The 23,221-nt window shown below is 41.8% G+C and overlaps 1 protein-coding gene across 5 annotated transcripts in view; it reads right to left on the bottom strand.

The window, feature by feature from the left end:
* mef2cb (myocyte enhancer factor 2cb) overlaps positions 1-23,221 on the bottom strand; it is a 71,658-nt gene that overhangs the window by 3,394 nt on the left and 45,043 nt on the right. For 4 of the 5 annotated variants that reach the window (XM_058072145.1, XM_058072142.1, XM_058072144.1 and 1 more), the window contains 8 exons: positions 11,690-11,833; positions 11,379-11,516; positions 9,076-9,265; positions 8,337-8,384; positions 2,993-3,165; positions 2,607-2,630; positions 1,717-1,846; positions 62-197 (listed from right to left, as the gene is read on the bottom strand). In XM_058072145.1, coding sequence (XP_057928128.1) covers positions 62-197; positions 1,717-1,846; positions 2,607-2,630; positions 2,993-3,165; positions 8,337-8,384; positions 9,076-9,265; positions 11,379-11,516; positions 11,690-11,833 — 983 coding nt within the window. The remainder of the gene's footprint in view (positions 1-61; positions 198-1,716; positions 1,847-2,606; positions 2,631-2,992; positions 3,166-8,336; positions 8,385-9,075; positions 9,266-11,378; positions 11,517-11,689; positions 11,834-23,221) is intronic. The other variant, XM_058072147.1, reaches the window with a different exon arrangement.

Consider the following 23,221-nt stretch of genomic DNA (forward strand, 5'->3'; position numbering starts at 1 on the left):
TGGACAAGTGGGTGTGATGTCATCTTCATGCGTTTAAATAACTGTACCTAGATGTACTCACCCAAGCTGTCCAAGGGCTGAATGCTGCATGTTCTGAAGGTGCTGCTGTTGCCAGCCGCTCATTGAGCCTAGGTGGAGGGAGCTGCCGCTGTTGAAGCCGGAGAGCGAGGACAAGTCTGCACTGTTCAATGAATACTCTGTGGAGGACAAAAAAGAGGTCAATGATATGATTGTATGTGCAGTATATGACATGCAGAGCTGATGAATGATGCTGCACCTTTAAATGGTAAATGTTAGCTGGGCTCTCACTTGTATGGCACTTTTCCACCTCTAAGCACTCAAAGCACATTTATCTACTGATGACGCAGCATCAGGAGCAACTGGGGGTTCAGTGTCTTGTCTAAGGATACCTCGAGATCATCAAACCCACAGGTTGGGAGACGACCATTCTGCCCCATGCCTGCCACCTTTACTAAAATAGCTCTTAATACTGTATGTTTGACAACAGCACCCTCTGTTGGGGTACAACCCCGATAGCAGGAGTTCACCAACTTGTTCACACTCTGATGAGATTAGTACCACTTTACAGTCAAATTACTCCTATTAACCTCATTATGGGGCTTTAAATAGTTCATTAATTCATTTTTAACACTAGTTTGCCCCCTTTGCTCGTTATAATTGGTAATACCTTGGCGTTACTAAGCTTGTACTGACCACATCTGGAAGTGAGCCTCATTATTGTTATATTGACATGTGTGTAGAAAGTGTGTTTATTGTGGAACCTAATCAAAAGTTATTGTCTTTAATGAGACAATAATGCTGTTGTTTGTTTAGTGCTACACAGAGTTGGCCCTACGCTTTACAGACACTTACAAAATAAATGGGATTGGCATTGTTTTTACAGTTGTAATATGATTTGTAAGATAAAGTGTCACTCGTTTTGTATGGTTAACAAATTCCAAATAAATCCTGTTAATAAGTAAAATAACCACGCAGTGAACTCGATGTACTGTAGGCATTTTCACTATGCAACAACTATACACAAAAACTCAATAAAGTAGCAAGCCGTCCCTCGCTACATCGCGGCTCAAACATCGCTCCCTCATTCTGTTGTGGCTTTTTTTAATCAATAAAACTTGTGTGTGTGTTACAATAAATGTGACGACAGGAAGTGATGTCAGGGGTCATTCAAACCTACAATTAAAGTCTGTTGGTGTCTTGTTGGTCTGGTAATCTGGTACTCTGGCAATTGTATATTTCATCAAACATTGAATAAACATTACTGACACATAATAACCACCGTAGAGTACTACATTATCACAATTTGTATGCATCTTCTGAATGCTTATCTTTGGATTTTTATTAATTTCACTATTTTTATGCTTGAAAATGCTTCAATTATAATTATTAGTATACATTAAATTAATCTGTAAAATTTACTGAAATATATTTTACAAATGGGCAACAAAACAGTATGATTTATGAATTCATATATTTTGAGTGAAGCTATGAAAGTGTGACTGCAATGTGGTGAAGGATGACTCTAACTAGAAACTCTAACTGAAGGCAAATTTTTTTGTCTATTTTTGGCGGCCCCTGGAGGCTATGGCCACCTTAGCATGTGCCTTTATTGCCTAATGGGCCAGGCGGCTCTGCCAATGTTGATAAAATAATGAATATTGTAATGTACATAAAAGAATAAATTGTTGTACATACCGGTACCATAAGAAGTGGAAATAGCTGATGGATAACCACCCATGCCTTGTCCTGGCAGAGTGGGAGTTGCTACTGACACAACCGGGGTGGCCAATGACTGAGCAGACTGGGAGTTGTTTATTCTCTGGTTCTGTGACAGAAAACAGGAAAACACAAAATTCAAGGAAGATGAAAAAAAGAGCCTTGAGAACATTGAAACTTTAAATTTCAACTTCCTGACAAAAAAGCAAGAAAGTTTTCCTCATCTTTTTCCATTTCCTTTCCTTCACTCAACAGATGCTGAGAAAATGAATGTGATGCCAACTTGTGCGGGGAAAAGCAATTGCTTGACATGCAGCACGTCTGAACCCTGCCAACCCTGTCATTTACCCTTAGTGAAGGCCCACGGTCGCTATAGTAACACCATCTGTCTCCAAGGCAACGCAGGGTAGCAGTGACACAAGGAAGAAGAGGCACTTTTCTGTGGCAAGAGCGAGTGTTTGCTGGCAAAGGAGATTTGATACAAAAAAAAATGCAGAAAACAACTCAGTCACACTAAGCAATGCTGTAAGTTGTGTGTATGGGTTGCATGCCTTATGTGGAAGTGGATGAAAGAAATAAGGCAGAAAGTGATAGAGTTATTGTGAGAAAAGAGGCCAGGGTGTCAATACAGCAATGCACCACTGGAGGGCACTATATGTCCTAACAAAATCAGCATAGAGACACTCAGCCATAAAGAAGGCCCAAGGTAACCAACCACCTTTGTGAAAACGTAATGATTGGCAGCAACAAAAAAAAGCCCTAATTAAAATGATAAACACCATGGAGGCAATGATTAAACATCAACTTAAAGATGTTTAATGACTATTTAAGGCTGCTTCAGATATCTAGGTTTGAGCAGTCTGACTTACCAATAGCAGATCGACATCCTCAGACTGACGGCATTAAAAGGGTGATAAATTGAAATTAGTGAGTGTGAGTGAGCATTTAAGAGTGGCGACTAGGTGTGGGTCTACAAGAGGACCTCATACTGTATACGACTGAGCCATTGGAAACACACTATAACTACTACTACTACTAAATAAACTACTTCTGCCACACCGCCTAAAACCAAGCAAACCGACTAAAGCAGAAAACTTAAAAACAACAGCAAATATATCAGACTTGGACCAGCCAGGACCAGAAACAAGGGCCAAAAAAATATACGTCTGATGTAAAACGGAAAAATAGGACACAGAGAGATACAAACAACTGTAGATAGAAGAACATACAGACAGTATAAGTTGGGGTTACTCACAATGGAGGGCATGTTGTTCTTGGCGCCATGCGGGATAAGCACACGTAGGTCGGGCTTGCGGTTGTTCATGCCTAAGTTCATGGGAGGAGGCGACTTTGCCTGCATGTTTTTGTTCATGCCAGCCGGAGACACCAGCAGACCGGGGGAGTTGCGGTGGTTGCCATATCCATTTCCTGTGAAAACACAGCAAAGTCGAAAAAAGTCAGAAACATTCATGTTGTATTGCTGTATAGTGGCCGCTCTAAAGTTGAACAACAACCAAGGTTTGAATCTCAACACATTTAAAAAAAAAAACACCTCTTAAGTTACACAAAATGTTTGAGTTCAAATGGTCATAAAGCATGATGACGCATTATTAAATGAAGCTCATGAGCAAGCATCAAATAATTAACCCTGAGCATGTGTTGTGCTTTTTTTTTGACTTTTTGCAGTAAATATTGATGCAAATTAAATCAAATTCATACCTATGGAGTTGAAGGAGCTGATCCAAAATAGGATTGTTCAAGGTCCGTACTCCACTAAGTACATTCCTGTTTCCATTGTTAAATAACTCTTGGACATCCTGTAGTGTAACATAATTAGGATACACAATGTTCCATTTTCACCTTGCAGTCCTTTCAAATCTTCCAGTCTTTTCTGCTAAATGAGCTTTGGAAGCATTTTCTAACAGAGGGCCCTTGAGTGGTCGTAGTGTTTACTTGGCGAACAATAAGTGGACCTCCCCCCTCCAACTGTGTCACAGTCAATTAAGGCTACATGTGCCCAGCAACAGCCAGTGAATCATGTAAAAACATAAAATTACGAGTAGTACGACCGCAGAGGGATGGGGCCCATCATTTGGCCATCAGAGCTAAATCTGTGTGGTTCCTCCACACAAAGACCCTCCCTTGGGGCTGCCACCATGCAGCTCTGTGAAGAGCACACAAGTGCAGCATACGTTTTGGGCTTTTAAAAAACAATGTGGTAAAAACCTTGCAATGTCATAAAGAAAAAAAAAGAATAAGAGGAACGCATTTTTGCAAGCAACATATTCTTTGTCTCTAACCCAATCCCACAAGCGGGTCCCCCCCCTTACTTCTTCCTTCATCCAAGGGCTAGAACACAGGGCGCAGTGTGGACTTTCCCACTTGAAAGACAGGCAGGAATTATACGTTAGACATAAATGAATTTCCTAATCATATACTCCGGGGGGGGGAAAATGAGTCGCAGATGTCTTCCTGGGCAATTTCCCTTGCTGATCTTTGTTTAATTTGAGAGCGAGGTTTTTGTTGTTTGGAAATGAAAAGTCTCAAAAGTGCAATCTGAACAATCTGACGAGTAAACGACCGCTAGCGGTGACAGAAAAACGTGGCCGCCTGACACAGTGAATCATAAAAACTGTGCGCTCATGTGTGGGTGCTTCATTTGTGAGATGATTCCGTTAAAACATAGTGTCATGCATATTTAGCTGTATGCACTTTTCCATGTGGATGGGTCTATATGTGTGAGAGCGGCAAGCGGCCCATGCATATGGATGCACGTGTGTGTTTTGTATGGCGCCCTCTTAGTTCTCATATCAATCCTCACATTAGCAAAGTGGCAGCTGCCACTTCATTTTTCCTGCTCTCTTATTCTCATAGCTGGCCTTTTGTGAGCTTGAGTGGGTGCATGTGGAGATAGATGAATGAGACCTCACATACTTATAAAACACACATTGACACCACACATACACACACTTTAGTAAATAACCCAGCAGGAAATGCATCGGTGTTTCTGTGGAGATGAAAGTGAGCTCAGTCAGAGACATTAATACACCCCTTTGGTCAGAATGACACAGACTTCATTTTGGGAAGGCTTCAATCAGACATCTGTGTGTTGCCACCCTGTGGAGATGGCTGCAGTCCAGTCAATTATTAGTGCTGGGTGATCACAAGTGGCACCGGCCGCTCCGTTAAGGACTTCACAAGCAAAATCCAAAAAGTCACAAAGCAAAACGAAACAAGAATATGTTGCAGTTTGATCCCCTCTGATTTTGGGAAAGATATCCTGACTCAACTCTGAGAGATAGCCACTCCACATTGCTCTATTTTGCACGCCAAGAACCGTTTGCAGAGGAAGTACCAAATTAAACACATACAAGCCAAGTCAGTTGGGCTCACAATAGGCATGATCTTAGACTCAACGCATTTAACAATTCTTTGCTACGGGGTGATGAATTGATGCTCAGCAACACAAAATAGATGCATGGGTCATCGGTACAGTCGAATAGCCTCTTCAAACACGCAATGCCAAACGGCTGTTGAACCTAGATTTTACCAACACATCACAGGAAAATACATAGCAGGGCTCAAATGGAGACTTTGGTCTGATTCGTTTCCTCTTTTTTTATGATCCCTCGGCTAATACAGGTGTTGAAAGATTGAACATATGCTGTGTATAAACACACACATGTTCACACTTCCCCATGACATTTCCAAGGGACAGACATGATGATTCAGCCTTTCAGTAACCTGCCCTCATTGCACTGAACTAGAAGTAGCAGGGGACCTATCATTTAGAGTGTGAGTTTGACTTCAACGGCTGTACATGTCTGTGTATCAACGTATTGGTACTGATGGTTGTTGCTGATGGTGTTTTGGTCGACAGTCGCTCGTTTAGTTTTTGCAATAAAGAGATTGAGATCAACCTAACAACCTTAAATGTTACGGTACAATCTTTGATGATGGTCATGAGAGTAATGCGATTGATTCTCTGTTGCTCACCATGTTGTAATCAGTCTTGTGTTTCCATACCAATATTAACCACTTTTTTTGAGTTTTTTTCAGCTTTGACGTTACTAATGCAAAAGGTTGGCGCTTGAAAATGAAAATGAAAATCTACGTGTCTGTCTGTCGATCCATGCATCCATCCATCATTTTATACATGCATTTTATTTTAATACAGCTTGTTTTGGTCATTTGCAGGTACATTTTATATTGAAAATGGACAAAGTCCCTTTAAGTGTGCAAAAAGCAAATGTTTTGGCCAATTATGTCAATTCAAAGGAAATTTGCAGTGAGAGAAGACCTGAATATGGTGAAAGTAGGTAGCCCATTTACAATGGAATTAACAAACGGGCAAATATGTGTGTGGGGGATTCAGGCACAAACAACTTTTGCAGAGCTGCCACATTACAGGGGGACCCCAAGGTAAAAGTACTCCCATGTGGGAGCTTGCTGTCATTTTTTTGTCTCTTTACAGTGCATCCATGACAACACACACACCTCGTCTTTTCTTAGGCTGTTACATTTAAGAAAAACAAAACCTGACAGCTATTTGTTCAGTTGTGATTGGAGTGGTGAGGAGAAGAGGAACATTAAATATAATATATACAGTATATGTACAGCACATGTATAGTGAGTTGGGCCACCTCACACAGACTCACTCATCGTTACAATGACTGACCAAGTTCATATAACACTTCCATGTGTGTCATACTGCTGTTTCTCCTTTACACACACATGCCTCAAACCACCAGTGGGTATTCATCACTGCACATCCCCCTCACCCCCTCTCTTGCTCTGCCTCTAGATATGATTTAAGGGTTCTTTGAATGGAATCTTTTAGTTTTGCACAAGTCGTTCTCTCTGCTGCATGTTTTTTGCTGCTGCTGCTCAGCGACGCGACGCATACTCCTCACAGAGTGCCTCTGTTCCTTGGCCCCCAGTGACACAAAGACTACATTGGAAGCATTGCTCTGCAACACGCAGTCGAATGAACACACGCCGCAACAAACGGTCCTGTTGTACGTGTGTGCGTATGAGATGAGTGACCAGACAGAGAAACCAAGCAGTGACCCTGATGACGGAGCCCCAGGGGCCAGACAAGGGCTGCCCAGCTGTGCCGCACCTCACTCCACCCTTTCTCTACTTTTTTACACTGTAAAATATGTTGCAGCTATAAAATTTCACCCTTTAAATGGGGGTCTCTTCGATATAAACTTTGGCCTGACATACCCTGAGGGACAAACTCATTGGCACACAGAGGCTAAAACACATAGGCTTGCTTATATAGATGTATTATATAGATATAGTCTTGCTTTGCTCCAGTTTCTGCAGGGTTGATTTTTGGGGATGGTGAGACACTAAAACACTACATTAATTTAGTTATAAGACATATGGTAGCAGTTAATCGGCTGGCTGTTAGAAGACACGGTTGGAGTGGCCATTATGCCTCCCAGCAGGCATGTTTCAATTGTTTACCTTTAGTGTAAAAGTTCATTTTGTGTACAAAAGTGTACATTTTGACAAAACCTACCGTACATGTCAGAAGTATTTATAGCTTTTATTAGGCATATCCAGTGCTCAAAATGTGGAGTTAGTTTAGAATTAAGGTTGTCATTGTCGGCTGACATTGGCATGGCATCATTTTATCATATATATTGTCGTGCTCCACAAAGCAAAGTTTTCTCATTCAGTACGTCTGCAATCTGGAATTATTTTCAAGCTTCGCCTTCGGATTGTAGCCATGCAATTTGTAACAATCATTAAACGCTGGTTAAGGGTGGGTAAGGAATATTTCTTCAATGCTTTTCATCTCATGGCATACACTGAGTGACATGCGGCGCTTTGCAGCAAAATAATAAGTGAAAAAAAACCCTACAGACAGCCATAACCAGGTCATAAATTTACTGATTGTATTAATCCATAGTTTCATACTTTGCACAGACTTCCTATATATTCCTATTGTCTCAACAGTGTTTTTTAGGAAATGCATCTAGTGCCATAAGAAGCATAATGTGTTAAAACTAATGTTTTCTGCTACTGCAGAACTTATTTTTACACTTTAGCATCTAGTTAATACCATTCCTTGCCTGTCTGACTGCCGCTTCCCCCCTTCTGCGGTCCCTTCTCAAGGTTACTTTTTTCCCCGAAATGGGTTTTGAGTTTTTCCTTGCCCGACTGGGGGTTCAGATCAGGGAATGTAAAGCCCTTTGAGGCTCTTTTGTGATTCAGGGCTATATCAATAAACTTGACTTGACTTGACATGTGCCATTTAGTGTAATTTCTTGCAGAATATCTCCAAATATCTTCTCTTATGACCTCCTGAGTTGTTTCAGCTTGCCATGAAGTAAATGTAATTTCTCCCCTCGCTGTCTTGTATGATTTTATTGCTAAACTAAACGGGGGCAGGATGTGTCAGAGCCCTGGCACTGTGTAAACATTCGCAGATGAGCAGCACCACTAACATCAACACACCATGGACAACATTTTCACTTGGGTTTGGGGTTAATATTAGTCATCTATTTTATAGCACAGAGTGGGCAAATGGATACCTTCTATGTGAGTTGGTAGACAATTGTGTGACAGTGAGAGGACTTTCTTACCAGCACTGGTGCCTGCGCCAGTGGTGAGGTCAGCACCCATGAGGCCACCTAAGAAGCAAAGAAATGAATGGGTGAAGGATGTTGACATCCATGTTACTCTGCTTATAATTCACATCTGCATAGACTGTAGTGTATGCCTTTTGTCATTTTTTATGCATCCCATCAAAATGTGTACTACCAGAATGAATAAAAGCCTCCCTCTCAAACCCACCAAGCAACTGTCGTCCAACAAAAATGACACATATTATTTTTAAGCCATGTGAGTGGACAAGTGGGAGGGTTCAGAACTTGTGCGGTTTGGTGTGGATGCTCTAAGCTCCAAAACTCATATTTAGCTTGAGCTGGCATTTCTTGCATCCAGTTGTAATGACAGGGTGAGGGTGTGGGCTGCAGCCTTCAGACCAGTGGTACAGAAAAAGGACTCTGGACAACAATAACAAACCAATAGACTTGATTTCCTTATGTCACCAGCATAGGGAAAAAATATAATGTACGCGGAGCCAGACATCTAGTGCGCCAACACAGATCAACCACATCATGCAATAGGACTGACAATGACTATACATGACTATACATCATCCATGGTGTAGATTAATGAATTCCCATCTATCTATCCATTGTTTTGGTCGCCAGGTGAATGGACCATTAAGTAGGAATTGAACCCAGCTACACTACTACCCTTTATTGCAGTCAATTTGGATATACTCATGTTCACATGGACATGCATGTGGTGCCCTACCTGGGTTACCTGCACTGGGGGGTCTGTGTGTAACCCCGGGGGACATGCTGTTTCTCTGTAGACCATGATGTGTCAGTGGCAGCAGGTTGTGGTTTCCCAAGGAGCCTCCTGGATGGCTGTAAATGAGATTGTTCTGGTTGCTGACGGGAATGGAGACGGGCATGTCGTAGTTGGACGGGGGCATGGCCTGCTGAAAGACAAAAGAGAGTTTGATTAGACTTGACGATCCCCCATGGTGGCATTGACTGAACCAAACACGGAGAAACAGTCAAGGAAAATTAGGAGGAAAACAGAAAGACCAACAGCCGAAATGGAAAAAAGAACATCCATGCACTATTGAATTAAACAGAAAACAAGACCACAAACCAGAAGGGGTGGGGGTCGGGGGTGGGGTGATTTAGGGACATACTGCCTAGAAAACAACTGCCAGAATAAGCAAAAACACTGTTCACTGAATACATGGGTTCTTGGCCTTATGCAGCAAAACTAAAGGCACTTGAAATATCTCATTCTGGTGTCCTTTTGCACATTATCCAAAAGAAGCCAAAATAAAATATGCTGATGTTGTCACTGCCTTTCTATGCCAGGAATTATTCCCAACACTTCATATATTAAAAGACGTAAACGGTTCATTCATGTGGACTTATATGGCTCCGAAAGGCCAAACGATCATCTGCTCTGTTTTCATCCTTGGGCTAATCTGCAGTGATTATTGCAAAAAGTAGTTCTGAGGCTGCAGGACTTGAATTTAATCTGAAACAATTTATTTTTCCATCCTGTGGCGCTAATGTAAAGTGTTAGTGGTATTTACTCAGATCAGCGTGAAGCCTCATCAGTAACATAAGAAGCCCCAGGCGCATAGTTTTTTTTTTTTTTTTTTAGAGATTTTTGTGTCACTTGGCACGAGGTCTTAACCTTGGGAGTGCCCTGGAAGTGGTTGATTTTGAATGTTAGCTTTAGGAAGTAGAAAATAGGGACCTAAATTACTGCCATGTGTTTGAGACCAATAAAGAGAACATCTATTAGAACATCAGCAGGATTCAGACAACCTTTTTCTTCTTTGGTTAGTTAAAACGTTTGACTATTTCATTTACTAAAGCAGTGGGGGCCACACTTTTTCCACAAAGGGCCACATACTCACAAATCAAAAAGTTTAGGGGCCATTTTAATATTTTTGTCATTTTTTTTAAACCGACCAAAAGGTTTGTGTGAGAGAAAGTATCAGTGCTAATAATATAAACAACTTTTTCTTTTTACATAAAAAAATTAAAATTGAAATTAAAATTACATTTAAAAAACTTTTACATTTGCCCTTTTTTAACATTTTTTGCTGTTGTTTATTATTTTTCATGTTTAACAATATTTTTATACCATATTTAGCCACACTAAAGGATAAAAATATTCTAAACTTTGCTCAGCATTGCCAGCAGTGCCAGAGGTGTCCCTAATGCTATGGCCAGTGTTGCATGTGGATATAACCCACTACCAGGGTGTGTCGTCTTCCTCCTTAAGGCAATCCCCCCACACTCATCTGCAATCCGGAGGCCCGGGGTTTGTCAGTCAACCTGACCACACACTGAACTGCCACTTGTTTAATTCAGAACACGCCCCAGACAAACGCGCCCCCATCCCTATATGCTCTGATCCCAAACGCATCTCACCCAGCTAGCCCTGACGCCCCCATTTCACCAAACCACAGGTTTTGTCAGACACTACTGTTCTTCTTCGAATGAGCTACCATAGAATTATATATGTTTGCCTGTAATCATTCCAACATGCTGCTTTGTGAATGGAAGGTTCTGTTTCTGTTTACAAAGCAACTTTTATTTTGTGGTTTCCGGTTACTGACTCTTTTGTGAAATGAAAACTACAATGTAGACACATTCTGCATGTATGTATATTCATGAACAAAGTCAGTAAGTGTTTGCTTTACAATTCATGTTCATGCGGGCTGCTGCCCCCCATAAGGCGAGGCATCATGGGGAACAGGTTCGTGGTGGGAACCCAGTCCATTCAAACAAGTGAAAGTCTGCAATTATGAAGCAAAAATGGCTGCTGGTTGTGGCTGCAGTTATGTCAAATTAGAGGACCTCTCCTCAATAAGCAAAATCTGGGAGCTGTAATTTTTCCCCACTGTATGTATACATTGTAATCTGTGGTCTTACTCTCACTCTCACTTTATGTGTTTAGTCTGGTGGCAAACAATGGCGGTTAGCTGGGTTAGCAGCACAACACCAACTGGCCAGTCAGCATTTTTGTTAGCTTGCCGAGGACGCTGCGTGACATCAAATGCCCGTACTTACAGGTATTTTATGGCTTTTAATCATGTGATCAAACTCCTCGTTTATCTGTTTGTATTTCTCCTCAGTGCGAGGGGTGAGGATCAGAGAGGACTCGAGCTCCGGGCTCTCGCCACCTTTGTTCTCCTTCTTGCTCAAAGCCTGCCGGGTCCCACAATCAAAGGAGGAACACAAGGGGTGTGGAGAGACGGATGACAGGGGACATGACGGGAACGAGGAGACAAGGACGTACAATCACACAGCACACAGACGGGGGAGGAGAGAGAGGAAAGAAAGATGTGAGGAAGACTCAGGGTTCAACAGGAAGTACTTACACACAGTCTCTGTCTGCTGATCATCAGATCTATGTCCTCGTTAATTTTCCTGTATTTGTCCTCAGACTCAGGGCTGTGGCCGACCGAGTCGTCTGCGTCGGGGTCAGGGCTGTCACAGCCATTTAGGCCCTTCTTTCTCAACGTCTGTAAACAAAGCAGTTGCAAAACACAGTTGAAGTGCTGAAGGCTTCAAGAACTGCAACCCAGGTGAACACTTGAGAAGGGAAGGGAGGAAACATGGTGATGAACTGGGAGATTTAGCATGGACACTGACAAAAGATTTCCATTTTGGCCAGGCCTGATGTGTGAGTCAACACAAAGCAAAACATTATGACCACCCATGAAACTCATAAGAAGGAAACATTTGCGATTACTTTGTAAGCTTTTCCAGCATCTTACACTGTGGTTTTCTATTTGCATTAAAGTTGTTTATTACAGTTTGTTCTTGTACAGTTTATTCTTCTATTATTATTCTTTTATTGAAAAAGGTATCTTCTGTTCTGTCAGGGAAGCAAATGCAAAAGGGAAGCAAATATAAAGTATCAGTTTTTTTTGTTTGCGTTCATAAGTTGTATTCTGGTTAAAATATGCTTCAAAGTGTCTACCCATTTTCTATACTACTTGTCCTCATAAGCCACGGGTAAGCTGAAGCCTATGCTACCTGAAATATAAACTATGAAGTTATTTTTTGCTGGTTTTGAGACCCTGAGATTGCCATCCCTACTTAATATTCCAAGAGTAATAATACGTCTGTGGAAACATGATGTAAAAAAATTGTTCCCCCAAGTGTATTGATTGCTTAATGAATTAGTCTATTGACTAGAAAAAAAATGAAAGAATCATGAACACCACATCATATTCCTGATTTTGAATCACTGTCACTTTCATTATTGTCTGATTTTTAGGAAAATAAAACAGTTTTACATTTGGTGTCAATGCAGAAGTCAGCTCTTTTGTGGATAGTCTTCCTTGATTCAATTTTAGGTACATTGTGTTTGGACTATGCAGTTTATGTTTAACAAGGTGTATATTAATAATGTCATTGTCTGTGTGACGCAAAATGGCCAAACAGGCTGAAATTTACATCAGATCATGTTTTATAGGCAACACACCCAAATAAAGTATCTGACGCTGTTTATTCAATGTTTTGCAGTATATTTTATATAGTTATAACTTCACTGTAGACTGTGCATCATGCCCCTCAAAATGACAGCACTGTCACTGGTACCCATTTCAGGTGAATCCCCTTTAAATAAGAATCTATTCTATCCGATTTGTGTGCACTAAGGTCATGAAAGGGGCTTTAACCTCACTGAAGGCAGCAATTTCTTTTTTGGCCACCTGATGGCCACCTGCCCCTATTAGAGCTGTGCAGGAGAGCAGGAGTCCAACACTGACAGAGAACCTACTTATGAAAGAAGAGACGCCTGTCCTTTTTTTAGATACTGTTGACGACCATAACAATGGAGATTTCAAACATATTAGTGTGTGTGTGTGTGTTCGTTGTAGCAAGTGGGCTACAACTGATTTGTAAAAGTGAGACAACGACAAGACTTGGAGTGAAGACAAGTACAGTAGCTGACAGTTAGAGATCTCATCAAAGGCAGCTCCTCTTCCATTCTTTCTCCACTTCTTACCACCACCAACACCAGCCCCCCCACCCCCCTTCTCCCCCTGGCTTTAATAAAGGGAGATTAGTCTACCGCAGGAATATCACGGGCCTGCTTCTCTCTGTGTAGTCATTGCTTCACACTGCACTCTCCTACTTTCATCTGAGGCTCCATATCAGACAGACGTAATTAAATTTACTTTAGTACACCCTGTATTTGATGCTGATCAAGTGTGTGTCTCTGCCTGTGTGTGTGTATGTGTGTGCAAGAGCGGGTTGTGCAAGAGTTAGTGTGTAAAGGAGGAAGGTAGATGCTGAGATAAGTTAATCTCAATGAACTTCTTCCTCTCATTTGTTTGTCTGTGCCGGCTCTGGCTCACAGAGGAGGTACAAGCGATGCTAGCTGCTCCATCAAGAGCGGCAGCGGCGGTGACAGGGAGCGATCTGCCTGCTTAGAAAACAAATAACGATCCACTCATCTCTCATGTCAGCACAACAAAGGCCTGTTTGGAGTGTGGTTTTAGTGAACTTAGAGGGCTGCTTTTGTGCGTGTGATCGCTGTTTGATTCCTGAGGCGTCTCGTGGCGATGCAGCTACTGTATAAGCGTGTCAACATTGTCTGGCTCTCTCCGGATTTTAACTTGCCCACCGCCCCCTCCCAAAAGAGTGGAAATCTGGAATTGTGAATTTGAAAGCATCTCTCACATGTCTGACAGTCTTCAGGAAATCACACCAAACAAACGGCAAGGAGATCTGACTTCTAACAGAGCTGCCATGAATCAGGCGCTCTCGCTTCATCTCGAGGTGTATGAGTCACAAAAACAAAGGGGTTGTCGAGGTTCATCACGCTGTCTTTTTTGGCAAAAACGTGAAGGGAAACTTTTTTTTTTTTCTTTCTTTGGTGCAGTTGCATTGTGGTCCTGGCGATGCATCATATTCAACTGACAGGCGTTGAACCTCTGGCCTTGCTCTGTTCACAGGAGAAACCACAACTTTTTCTACCAAACTTCTAGAGCTTCTACTATCCACGCTATTACATAGTAGGGACAATGGCGTAGAATTTACTGTTATGTGCACTACTTGTCTACAGCCAGCAGAGGCACTGTTGAATCAGTCTTAGATAATTGCAATCTAAAGAATAGGAACATGACATCGGCATATGAAGTTGAGTTACATCCATATAAACACAAATTAGAGTAAATAAAGGATATGTACTTAAACTGGCATTGCAAGATCAGATAAGCGAAGAACATCAGAACAATGTGAAAAGGTGACACCCACAAGGAGAAACAGAGCGGGTGATCATGTAAAGGGGTATTAGGGCACTGCTTGTGTTGGGTGTTGAGAGGTTGCACAGTGTTATATGACTATGAAGCATGTGGCCACTCTGGGCTTAGTTTTCCAGAAGGGCTCAGCACTTAGAGGGAGTGCTACAAGGGTGCTATGCCACTCATCCCAGTAATGGCCACCTGTCTGAAGGCATCACACCTGTTGCCAAAGGCTGACACACAACCCGACTACCAATCACGTCTGCCTGAGCGGTCACATCACCATAGAAGGCTCCCGCTGTCTACACACTCACACCCTAACGTAATTGTATATATTTATACATACGGTGTGTGGATAGAGACCGAGCAAATGGGGAAAAGGAGCAGAAGTATACTTCTATGGAGAGGAGAATGTGCAAAAAAAAGCTGTTTTTGCTTGCTTGGCTCTTATGTCTTTCTGTGGCCCCTTTGGAGGCTTGCTCCTAATTAAACTCCTTCTTCATGATGCTCCCTTATGACTCGACTTGTCACAGGGCCTGTGCGAAGCAGGGACGGCATAGACACGGTGGCCTACATACTTAGACACCCGTCCCATCAGTACCCTTCAGCTCTTCACCCACAGCTAGGCCGTCCTCGACGGTAGAATCAGAAATTAGCAGTCGATTTAATGGCTGAAATTCAGTCGGGGTCGGAGTATAGTTTAAAATAATAGTGTATGTTGTTAGCAGGGAATCTATGAATCTATTCGTTTGTGTCAATCCGGGGTACCTGGACATGCAAACTCCACACAGAGATGCCCAAGCGGCGATTCAAACCCAGGTCTTCCTGATTTTCTGATTGAACACAAAAAAATGTACAATCTGTTCTAATCTGCAACAATATTTAAACCACTGTTGCTATCATATGCTCGCAGGTGGTGGTGTTCTTAAATCTTTTGATTGAAAGAAATGTAGTTTGGAGTTAGTACCATACACTACCTTTAATAAACACTGAATCGATTACTATCCCCATTCTAGTTCAGTATCTTTTGTTTCTGAACTAAAGCATCTGTCAAATAAATAAGTGCTCTTAAATTGTAACACGTTTCGTCTGCATAGTTTGGGGTGTGAGTAATAACTGCAGGCTATTTGGGTGTGAATTCTGATCAGCTCCAGGGGGTCTGAAAGGGACAGCTGACGCCCACCATAGCAGGATCCGTCTGCTCGGCATTCTGCCACTCTTCGCACCCACTCTAGCCCTCTGATCTGTCTCTCGGTCCCAGTCTGCTTCTCAGTCTGTCTCTATGTCTTTGCTGGACTCCTACCACCATCTTGACATAAGCGGAGTGAAAACATTGCTGGCTTGATGGGTCCATCTTTATTTTTGACGGCCGTGTGTTAACGGACGGGTTATGTTTGGAAAGCTCTTTATTGCTGACCGTTGTCTTGGCAGTGGCTGAAGGCTATGACACATTCAATATTGTGTTTATGGTTTTTGGCGACAGACAGGCTAGTCAATGTATCTCAATGCCTTCAAGCCAGCAGCTTAGGCTGCAACAGGCTTTCACAAACACAGGCACTTTGTATTCAGTTCAAGTCAGTTGAATAGCCAACAGATAAATAGCCAACAGCTCAACATAAAAATACGAACAACTTTTCTCAATATTATTTGTCAAGATGTAAGTTTGTAGGCATTTCACTCTACAAACGTATATTTTTGTGTATGTGATGTTCTATTTCATTTTGGTGAGAATCTGCACATTCTTGCTATCATAGCCTCCCTTTTGTTTGCACTGGGTCAAAGCTCTGAGGAAGGAGAATCCAGATCAGATCCAAATGACGGTTTTGGTGTCACTTTGAATTTAACATTAAAAATTCAATTTAAACATTTTAAAATGTGTATCTATAAAACATCTGGTTCCAATTTGTTCTGATACAACATCTTGAATGTATTATCAAGGTAAATTTCCATGCTGATGTGCATGCAGTCTTGTCTCCTGCCTTACAAATATGGAAAACTGAATTGATGGTCCTACATTCAGTAAAGCAGTCGTCTGTGTCCTCATTTATGTGAAAAAACTCAAAATAACTCGTCATCAGGGAGCAGCCTCACTGTAGCCAGTTGACCTACTCAATATAGTGTCATAAGATTAGTAAAGACCAATGTGACAGTGTCAATGGGGGTGAACAAGGTGGAAACACTATTGTCCCATTTCCCATCACCAACAGGCCAGGTGGTCTCAAAGTGGTGTCACTTTAACTCCCTCAGCACCAGCGAACTGGAAGCACACTCATGGCGTGGCCTTGTTTTGGAGGCAGAAAAGAGGTAATAGCAGGTTGGAAATGGACTAGTTTTATTTTTTTTTTTGTTTCAGCCGTCACTCTTTCATTCTCTCTGCTCTTCAGAGTTGGGGGTAGTGATGGTGGTGGCGGGGCGGACATCAGAGGGATCAGGCTGGCTTAGTTTATTGGAAGCAGATGGCAGACCAAAGGCAAAGAAGGCCACAGTTTCATGAAGCGTGGTTTGAACATGCCAGGACCATGTCGAGGGGCATGCCCATGGATGACGGCTGCATGGTGTGCATGTGTGAGTGAGCATTTGGGGAGAGATGGTTGGGTTTTGTAGGTTAGGGAAGGGTTGTAAGGAATGCCTGCCAACCCCACCTCCTAAATCCGCAGCAAGACCCCCTGTCTCTATAGCCCTTCCTTGAAAAGCATATCATTGACTGTTTAGTGATTTGGTAGCTTTGAAGCCACTACACTACAATCATAAATCAAACACTGGTGTGGCACCCGTCATGGGTAAAATGATAAAATGTCAACATTTGAGATCATGGCTGTGTGCATAGCAAGGCTGCAAACCTTATTGCCAAACCGCGGCATTGTGTGATATGAAAGTGCTAAAATCACCATTAGGAAAAGCCCCCAAAGACAAGAGCCCACTCACATGCAGGCCAGTAGCTAGCCAGTATACAGCACAATACCAGATGGTGCAGTGTTTCCCCATATGGAAGACACACACACTGAGCACATGTCCGAATCCAACATGCTTTGCTATAGCAGCATCCAAGCCATGTGAACAAAGTGGTCATTCAGACAAGTCACCGCACTGTATAATTACTGAGGCAGACACTAAGAGACACAATACCAGCTCACAGAAACTGGATAAAGAGGGCACTTGTGTCTACACTCTTGAGTCTACCATATTTTATTCAGTTGCATAGTGTTGTCTAGATAACGTGTCTACACGGATTTTGGATTCAATAATTCACAAGGCCTTGATTTTATGTGAAACATGGCATATCAAGCGGACTACAAAAAAGTCCTTTAAAAACAAACAAAATAACAGTCACCCCTTGCCTTTTGCGCTGCCCACCAATCATGACTTATCGTCTTTTGTCACTCCGTTGCTTATCGCATGGCTCCACAGCAGGAAGAGGCAGCCTGAGGGAGGCCTTGAGTAACAATGACCAGCTGCTTGACCTCTGTAATGTGACCTTGGATTTCCAAACCCTGCCCAAAGCAGCAATTATGGTGAGAAGAAGAGGGGAGGGACATGGGCAAAAGGAGGGAGGAGGGCCAAGCAGCGGGAATGCCACTTTTAAAAATAGATTATTATTTCAAATTTTCCACAAATAGTTTCAAAGAACAAGGCATCATTTCATCTTAATGGCTGGCATGGATTGTTTTGGGGCGGTATGGTGGAAAAGCCCGGGCTGGCAGCTTTGGCAGCATGGCTTCAGAAGTGGCCTGACTTCTCCACACCACAGGGACCACATATTGGCACATTTCAAACATTCTATTTTTAAAAGCTTCTTTTGTTGTTGTGTGCCTACCTCAGACTTCCGTTTCCAACATACTGACCTTAAAAAACACCCTTGAGAGCGATCCAAATGCGTCTTTAAGTTTACTGTCTGGGGTTCTGCTTTTGTGGACAGTCTTATGTGGGGCTAAAATGCTGAGCTTGTAGATCAGCTACATTATCTGCCTTCCTGTTTTCTAGCTTTTTGTATAAAATTAGAATGGTACAGTCTATAAAATTGGAAGTCACTGAAATACTCGTCTTTCATGTAAGGCTACAGGAAGGTCTCATGTGAGGGGATGCTGGTCATGTGAGTTTTCATATTGAGTTATAGGTCATCTTCTCAATAACATCATTTTAAACAGACAAAGGGAGTCTCATTACATGTAAAAAGGGTGGATGTTTTGCTCCATTATGTATGAATGTTAACAAACAACAAGACAGGAAGCTACTGTTTGGTTAAGCACGGGGAGGGTCTGGGCAAGTAAATTAAATAATAGCTGTCTTTATTCAGTCGATCAAATGTTTATAGGCACCGCGGGGTCTCGAGCCGATGGTGTCATGCATGTGGCTGATGAGAGCAATTATTCATGCTGGATGATCAGAGGGAGATGAGGACTAAATGAATAGCATGGAGCTCTGCTTACTCACTCCTCTGTTTGAAAAACAACCCCCCCCCAGCATCAAACTCAAAGGGGGGGAGAGAAAGACCTCTCAGCGAAGACCGCCAGCTCCTATTTATAGCCTCACCACATACTATTTTTAATCACTAGAAGTTTTTTAAGGCATTTATTATAAAAAAAAAGTCACATACAGTAAATGTGAGTGATTTTAGCAGCGCTTTAGAAACGGAAAGGAATATAGAAGCTGTTCTTACTCATTCTCTCCCGTTTGTCTTTACACCACTCACTTAATCCAGTAGAAAAATGATACTAACTGTGTCCCAAACAAAGTAAACCGAAGTGGACCTAGCAGGTGAAGACAGGAAGAAGGGAAGGAAACACAGCAGCATGTGGGACTCATGACACATGGAACATTACAAGAGGTTTCGCACGTACATGCTGGCATGTTTGCTTTTCCACCAACTTACTTACATTTGCCACTGTTAACCCAAAGCCTATGAAGTGAAAACAGTGGAACCTGTAAAGACGGCTGGGGAATTTGGAGGAGAAATATGCGCTCCGACCACTGTCATGCTTATTTGTGTTACCACCACAGAAGTGTAGCAGTGATAGCAAAGAGGTGGTGTTAACCAATTGGAAATTGAGCTTATTGACAATGCGCTACACATGTCTCTGTCCTGACTGCTCTCTGCAGGTTGAAGTTGGAAATAATAATAATGAAAAAATTATTAATGATTAATATTATTAAGTTGTTAATTTATTTATACTTCTTTGACGGATAAGGATGAAAATATGACTTAAAACGCTACCTATACAGTACAGCAAATGATTATTTCTAAATATGTACTTAAATTGAGTATGTGGGACGATATTTGCTGTGAAAAAACATATTTATGAACAGATATGTATTCTAACATGTAGTCAGACTTCCATCAGTCATACATTTAGCCATTTCTTTATAGTCTTAAGATTACCAATGTCATAATGTTAATTTACTTAGGCAGCCAAAGCAGCTTCAGACTTTAATCCTCACCTCAGCAGGAAAAAAAAAAGTCTGCGCCACTAGTAAACACTGAAACACTGTGATCACTGTAGCGACCCCTCCCCTTATCTCCACCCCGTATCACACCCCACGAACCTTCACCTCAAAGTAAAAAAATAAATAAAAATAAATTCACGACACACTGCAAAATCAGTGTGGACAACTGTGGGATTGAAGATATGATACCATTAATTCCCTGAATGCTGACACATGTAAAAGTCACAGAGGATAAATTAGCGCTGCTCAAACTGCGCGATTACACATCCTTTGAGAGCCATGAGAAGAAGTCATTCAGCGAGCTGATCAACACAGAAACTCCTTAAGGCTAATGTTCTCCACGGTGTTTAGAAACCAAATAAGCAAACCGAATAGCACACATGCTGGAAAATGTTTTCGCAGGCGCGAGGCAGAACATGAGCACACTTGTACTTCAGAGAGGTTAATCACATGTCCTGTTAGTGACTTGTTAAAGAGAGCTCATGTACATTTACTGTACAAAGAATAGCATCTAATGACATGCAAAATGGAATGAGATCAAAGACAAGATCATTGTGTTAAATAAATAAATAAAGCTCACTTTTGATTGACAAGTATTAACTGACTGGTTACTCTCCAGCCACCCCACTGGCCATCAAGATATTTCAGGTATCAACTTACTATGTGAGTAATGGTCGCACCTTGGCGACCCCGATGGAAAAAGTCTAGCTCCCCCCACTGGGTATTAATTCAACAAAATGCTTTTTTAAGGTATCATTCCCTTCATGGAGGCAACCAAAAGATTACAAATACACAAGCACAATAATAATGATAGTATTTGCAATCACAAGGAGCATATGGGAAGACCTCAGTGAGTTGACAAAGTGTCCAGTGAGTGTTAACAATGCTTTTTTTTTTTTGGAGAGTTTACAAACTGACTTTTTTTTTCAGAGAAACCTCACCTTCCTGCTACTTCACCGCCTCCCCCAGTCGCTTGTCGCCGTACTGGACTGAGCACACACCTGTGCCTTGCACACACATCTTGGCAGATCGTTGAAACATACGCCGGGTGAAACATGGCCAGGGAGCTTTGCTGAATCTCATTAGCCAAGCGGGTAGTCATTAACAGAATGACCTTTGGAAATAATTACCAGCCTTCCTCCCAACATCCTTCTTTCCCTCCCTCCTCCCTCCTGCCTCACACTCATCCATCCCTCTGTCCCAACCCTGCCTCCTCTGCCTTTCCTCGCAAGGAATACATCTTTCTAGGTGAGCGCTGAGGAGGAGAAAAACGGTGGGGGGTGGGGGGGTGAATTAAGGGGAGGAAGCATGCTCTCGTTCCTGCTGCTGCTGTTAAAGATTACGAGGAGAGCTGAACTTTCAGATTAGATTAATCTGCTGGAAATGGGATTGACCATCAGCCTTTCTTCTGGCAGGCAGGTAAGCAGGCGTGGAAGTCAGCTTAGCACCAAGAGCCATGTGCCACTCCATGTGATGCTTGAGCCAATGGCATGAATGTTGGCAATGTCAGCACAATGCAGCTTCAAGCTAATTGATACCGTTTTTGTACACGGGCTGTACGATGAATGTTCACCTTGCAGATACTACACAAAGGACAAAACTGTTGCATATACAGTATATGGTAATTAACATTAGATTAACAGTTGCCTCCTTCTATTTAGTATAGCATAAACTTGTGTTTCATATTCACACACACAGTAGAGGAGAACTAAAACAAGCCTATTGTGGAGCAGGAATTTGGCACACCAAATGTGTTCTTGGATTTAAAGTGGCAAACAATCACATAGAGAGCCAGCCAGCACTGCTTAGTTTTAGGCTCAATCATCAAGAGGAGAAAGAAAGAACTCTTTGATATGCTCGCTCAATTAGCACGCCCCACACTCCTACAGAATGTCACCCATATGAGTTTAAAGTGATTACTTTTCAGGAGCAATACAAAGAGAGGAGAAAGCAGAGATGGGTGCATTTTCATGCTTTTCATTTTCTGCTCTGATATCGTTCACATGTCCAGGAAACCGGCCCGACAGAGCACAAGGTTGGGGAATGTGTCTGTTTTATCTGGAGCCAGACTCAAGTGAGTGTGCTGCAGACCTGCCAGGACACACTTGGACTTCAGATGACTGAGGAGCTGCCTCTGTGTTTGCTTTCGACAAAGTTCATAGTTTGATCAAATCCAAAGGGTATACACTACCCTACTATGTCTGGTATAGTAGCAAGTAGCTTTGAATTGCACCATACACTATTAAGTGGAATCTTGGAAGTTGTACACCCATGAGGTCGGACAATTCCTCAAAACCCCTTAAAATCGCACAAAAGTTCATACTTTAGGAACGCTTCAACCCTCCCTAAATGAAATGAGTCAAAAAACTCTGGTACCATCAATGGTGTTTTGGCTTATCATCAAATTTAGGGAGAAATGTTTCATTCAACAGTGGTTAACCTAATTTTACATGTGTGATTGAAAAGACCTTTCTATTTACACATTACTAGCATTACCTTAGAGCAGGGGTCTCAAACAAGCGGCCCGCGGGCCAAATGTGGCCCGCAGGACGCTAGTTTAGGCCCCCGCCTTGATATGAAAGTTTAATGTTAGTGTGGCCCGTGCAAGTTTGATATGGATGCTGTATGGTACCCAAAAAAAATATTACGTTTGATTAATGTTCATGTTAAAAGTTAAATAACTGTTAATACTGTTAAATGTAATTATTATTATTATTATTATTATTATTATTATTATTATATTTATATTTATTGATTGATTGATTATTGATTGATTTTCTTTATTCTTGATTTGTTTATTTATTTTTCATCTTATTTTGTGTAGAAAAATAAAAATTAAGATATTTGAGAACAGTGGAATGTTTTATCAGAGCTTTTCTTGTAGAAAATCAGAACCAAAGCAAAGTTTATTCATTTTTCTGTTTTTAATAAATGCGTTTTTTGTTTTTTTTGTGGAAAACCTGATGCGGCCCAGTCTCACCCAGACCCTAGCTCCAGTGGTCCCCAAGTAAATTGAGTTTGAGACCCCTGCCTTAGAGATTCTGCAGTATAGTACATCGGATGGTATTTTGAGGTGCACCATTCAATTTAAATATTTGAAAATTTGAATTAATTTAGATTTCTGTTCGAAACACAATGTCAGTACAATCTTATGACTTGAAATGTTGCAAGTACTAGATAAAACAAAGTAAGAGAAAAAGGGAGAAAGCGAGA

Source organism: Doryrhamphus excisus, chromosome 4 (genome assembly GCF_030265055.1).
Source record: "Doryrhamphus excisus isolate RoL2022-K1 chromosome 4, RoL_Dexc_1.0, whole genome shotgun sequence".
Lineage (NCBI taxonomy): Eukaryota > Metazoa > Chordata > Actinopteri > Syngnathiformes > Syngnathidae > Doryrhamphus > Doryrhamphus excisus.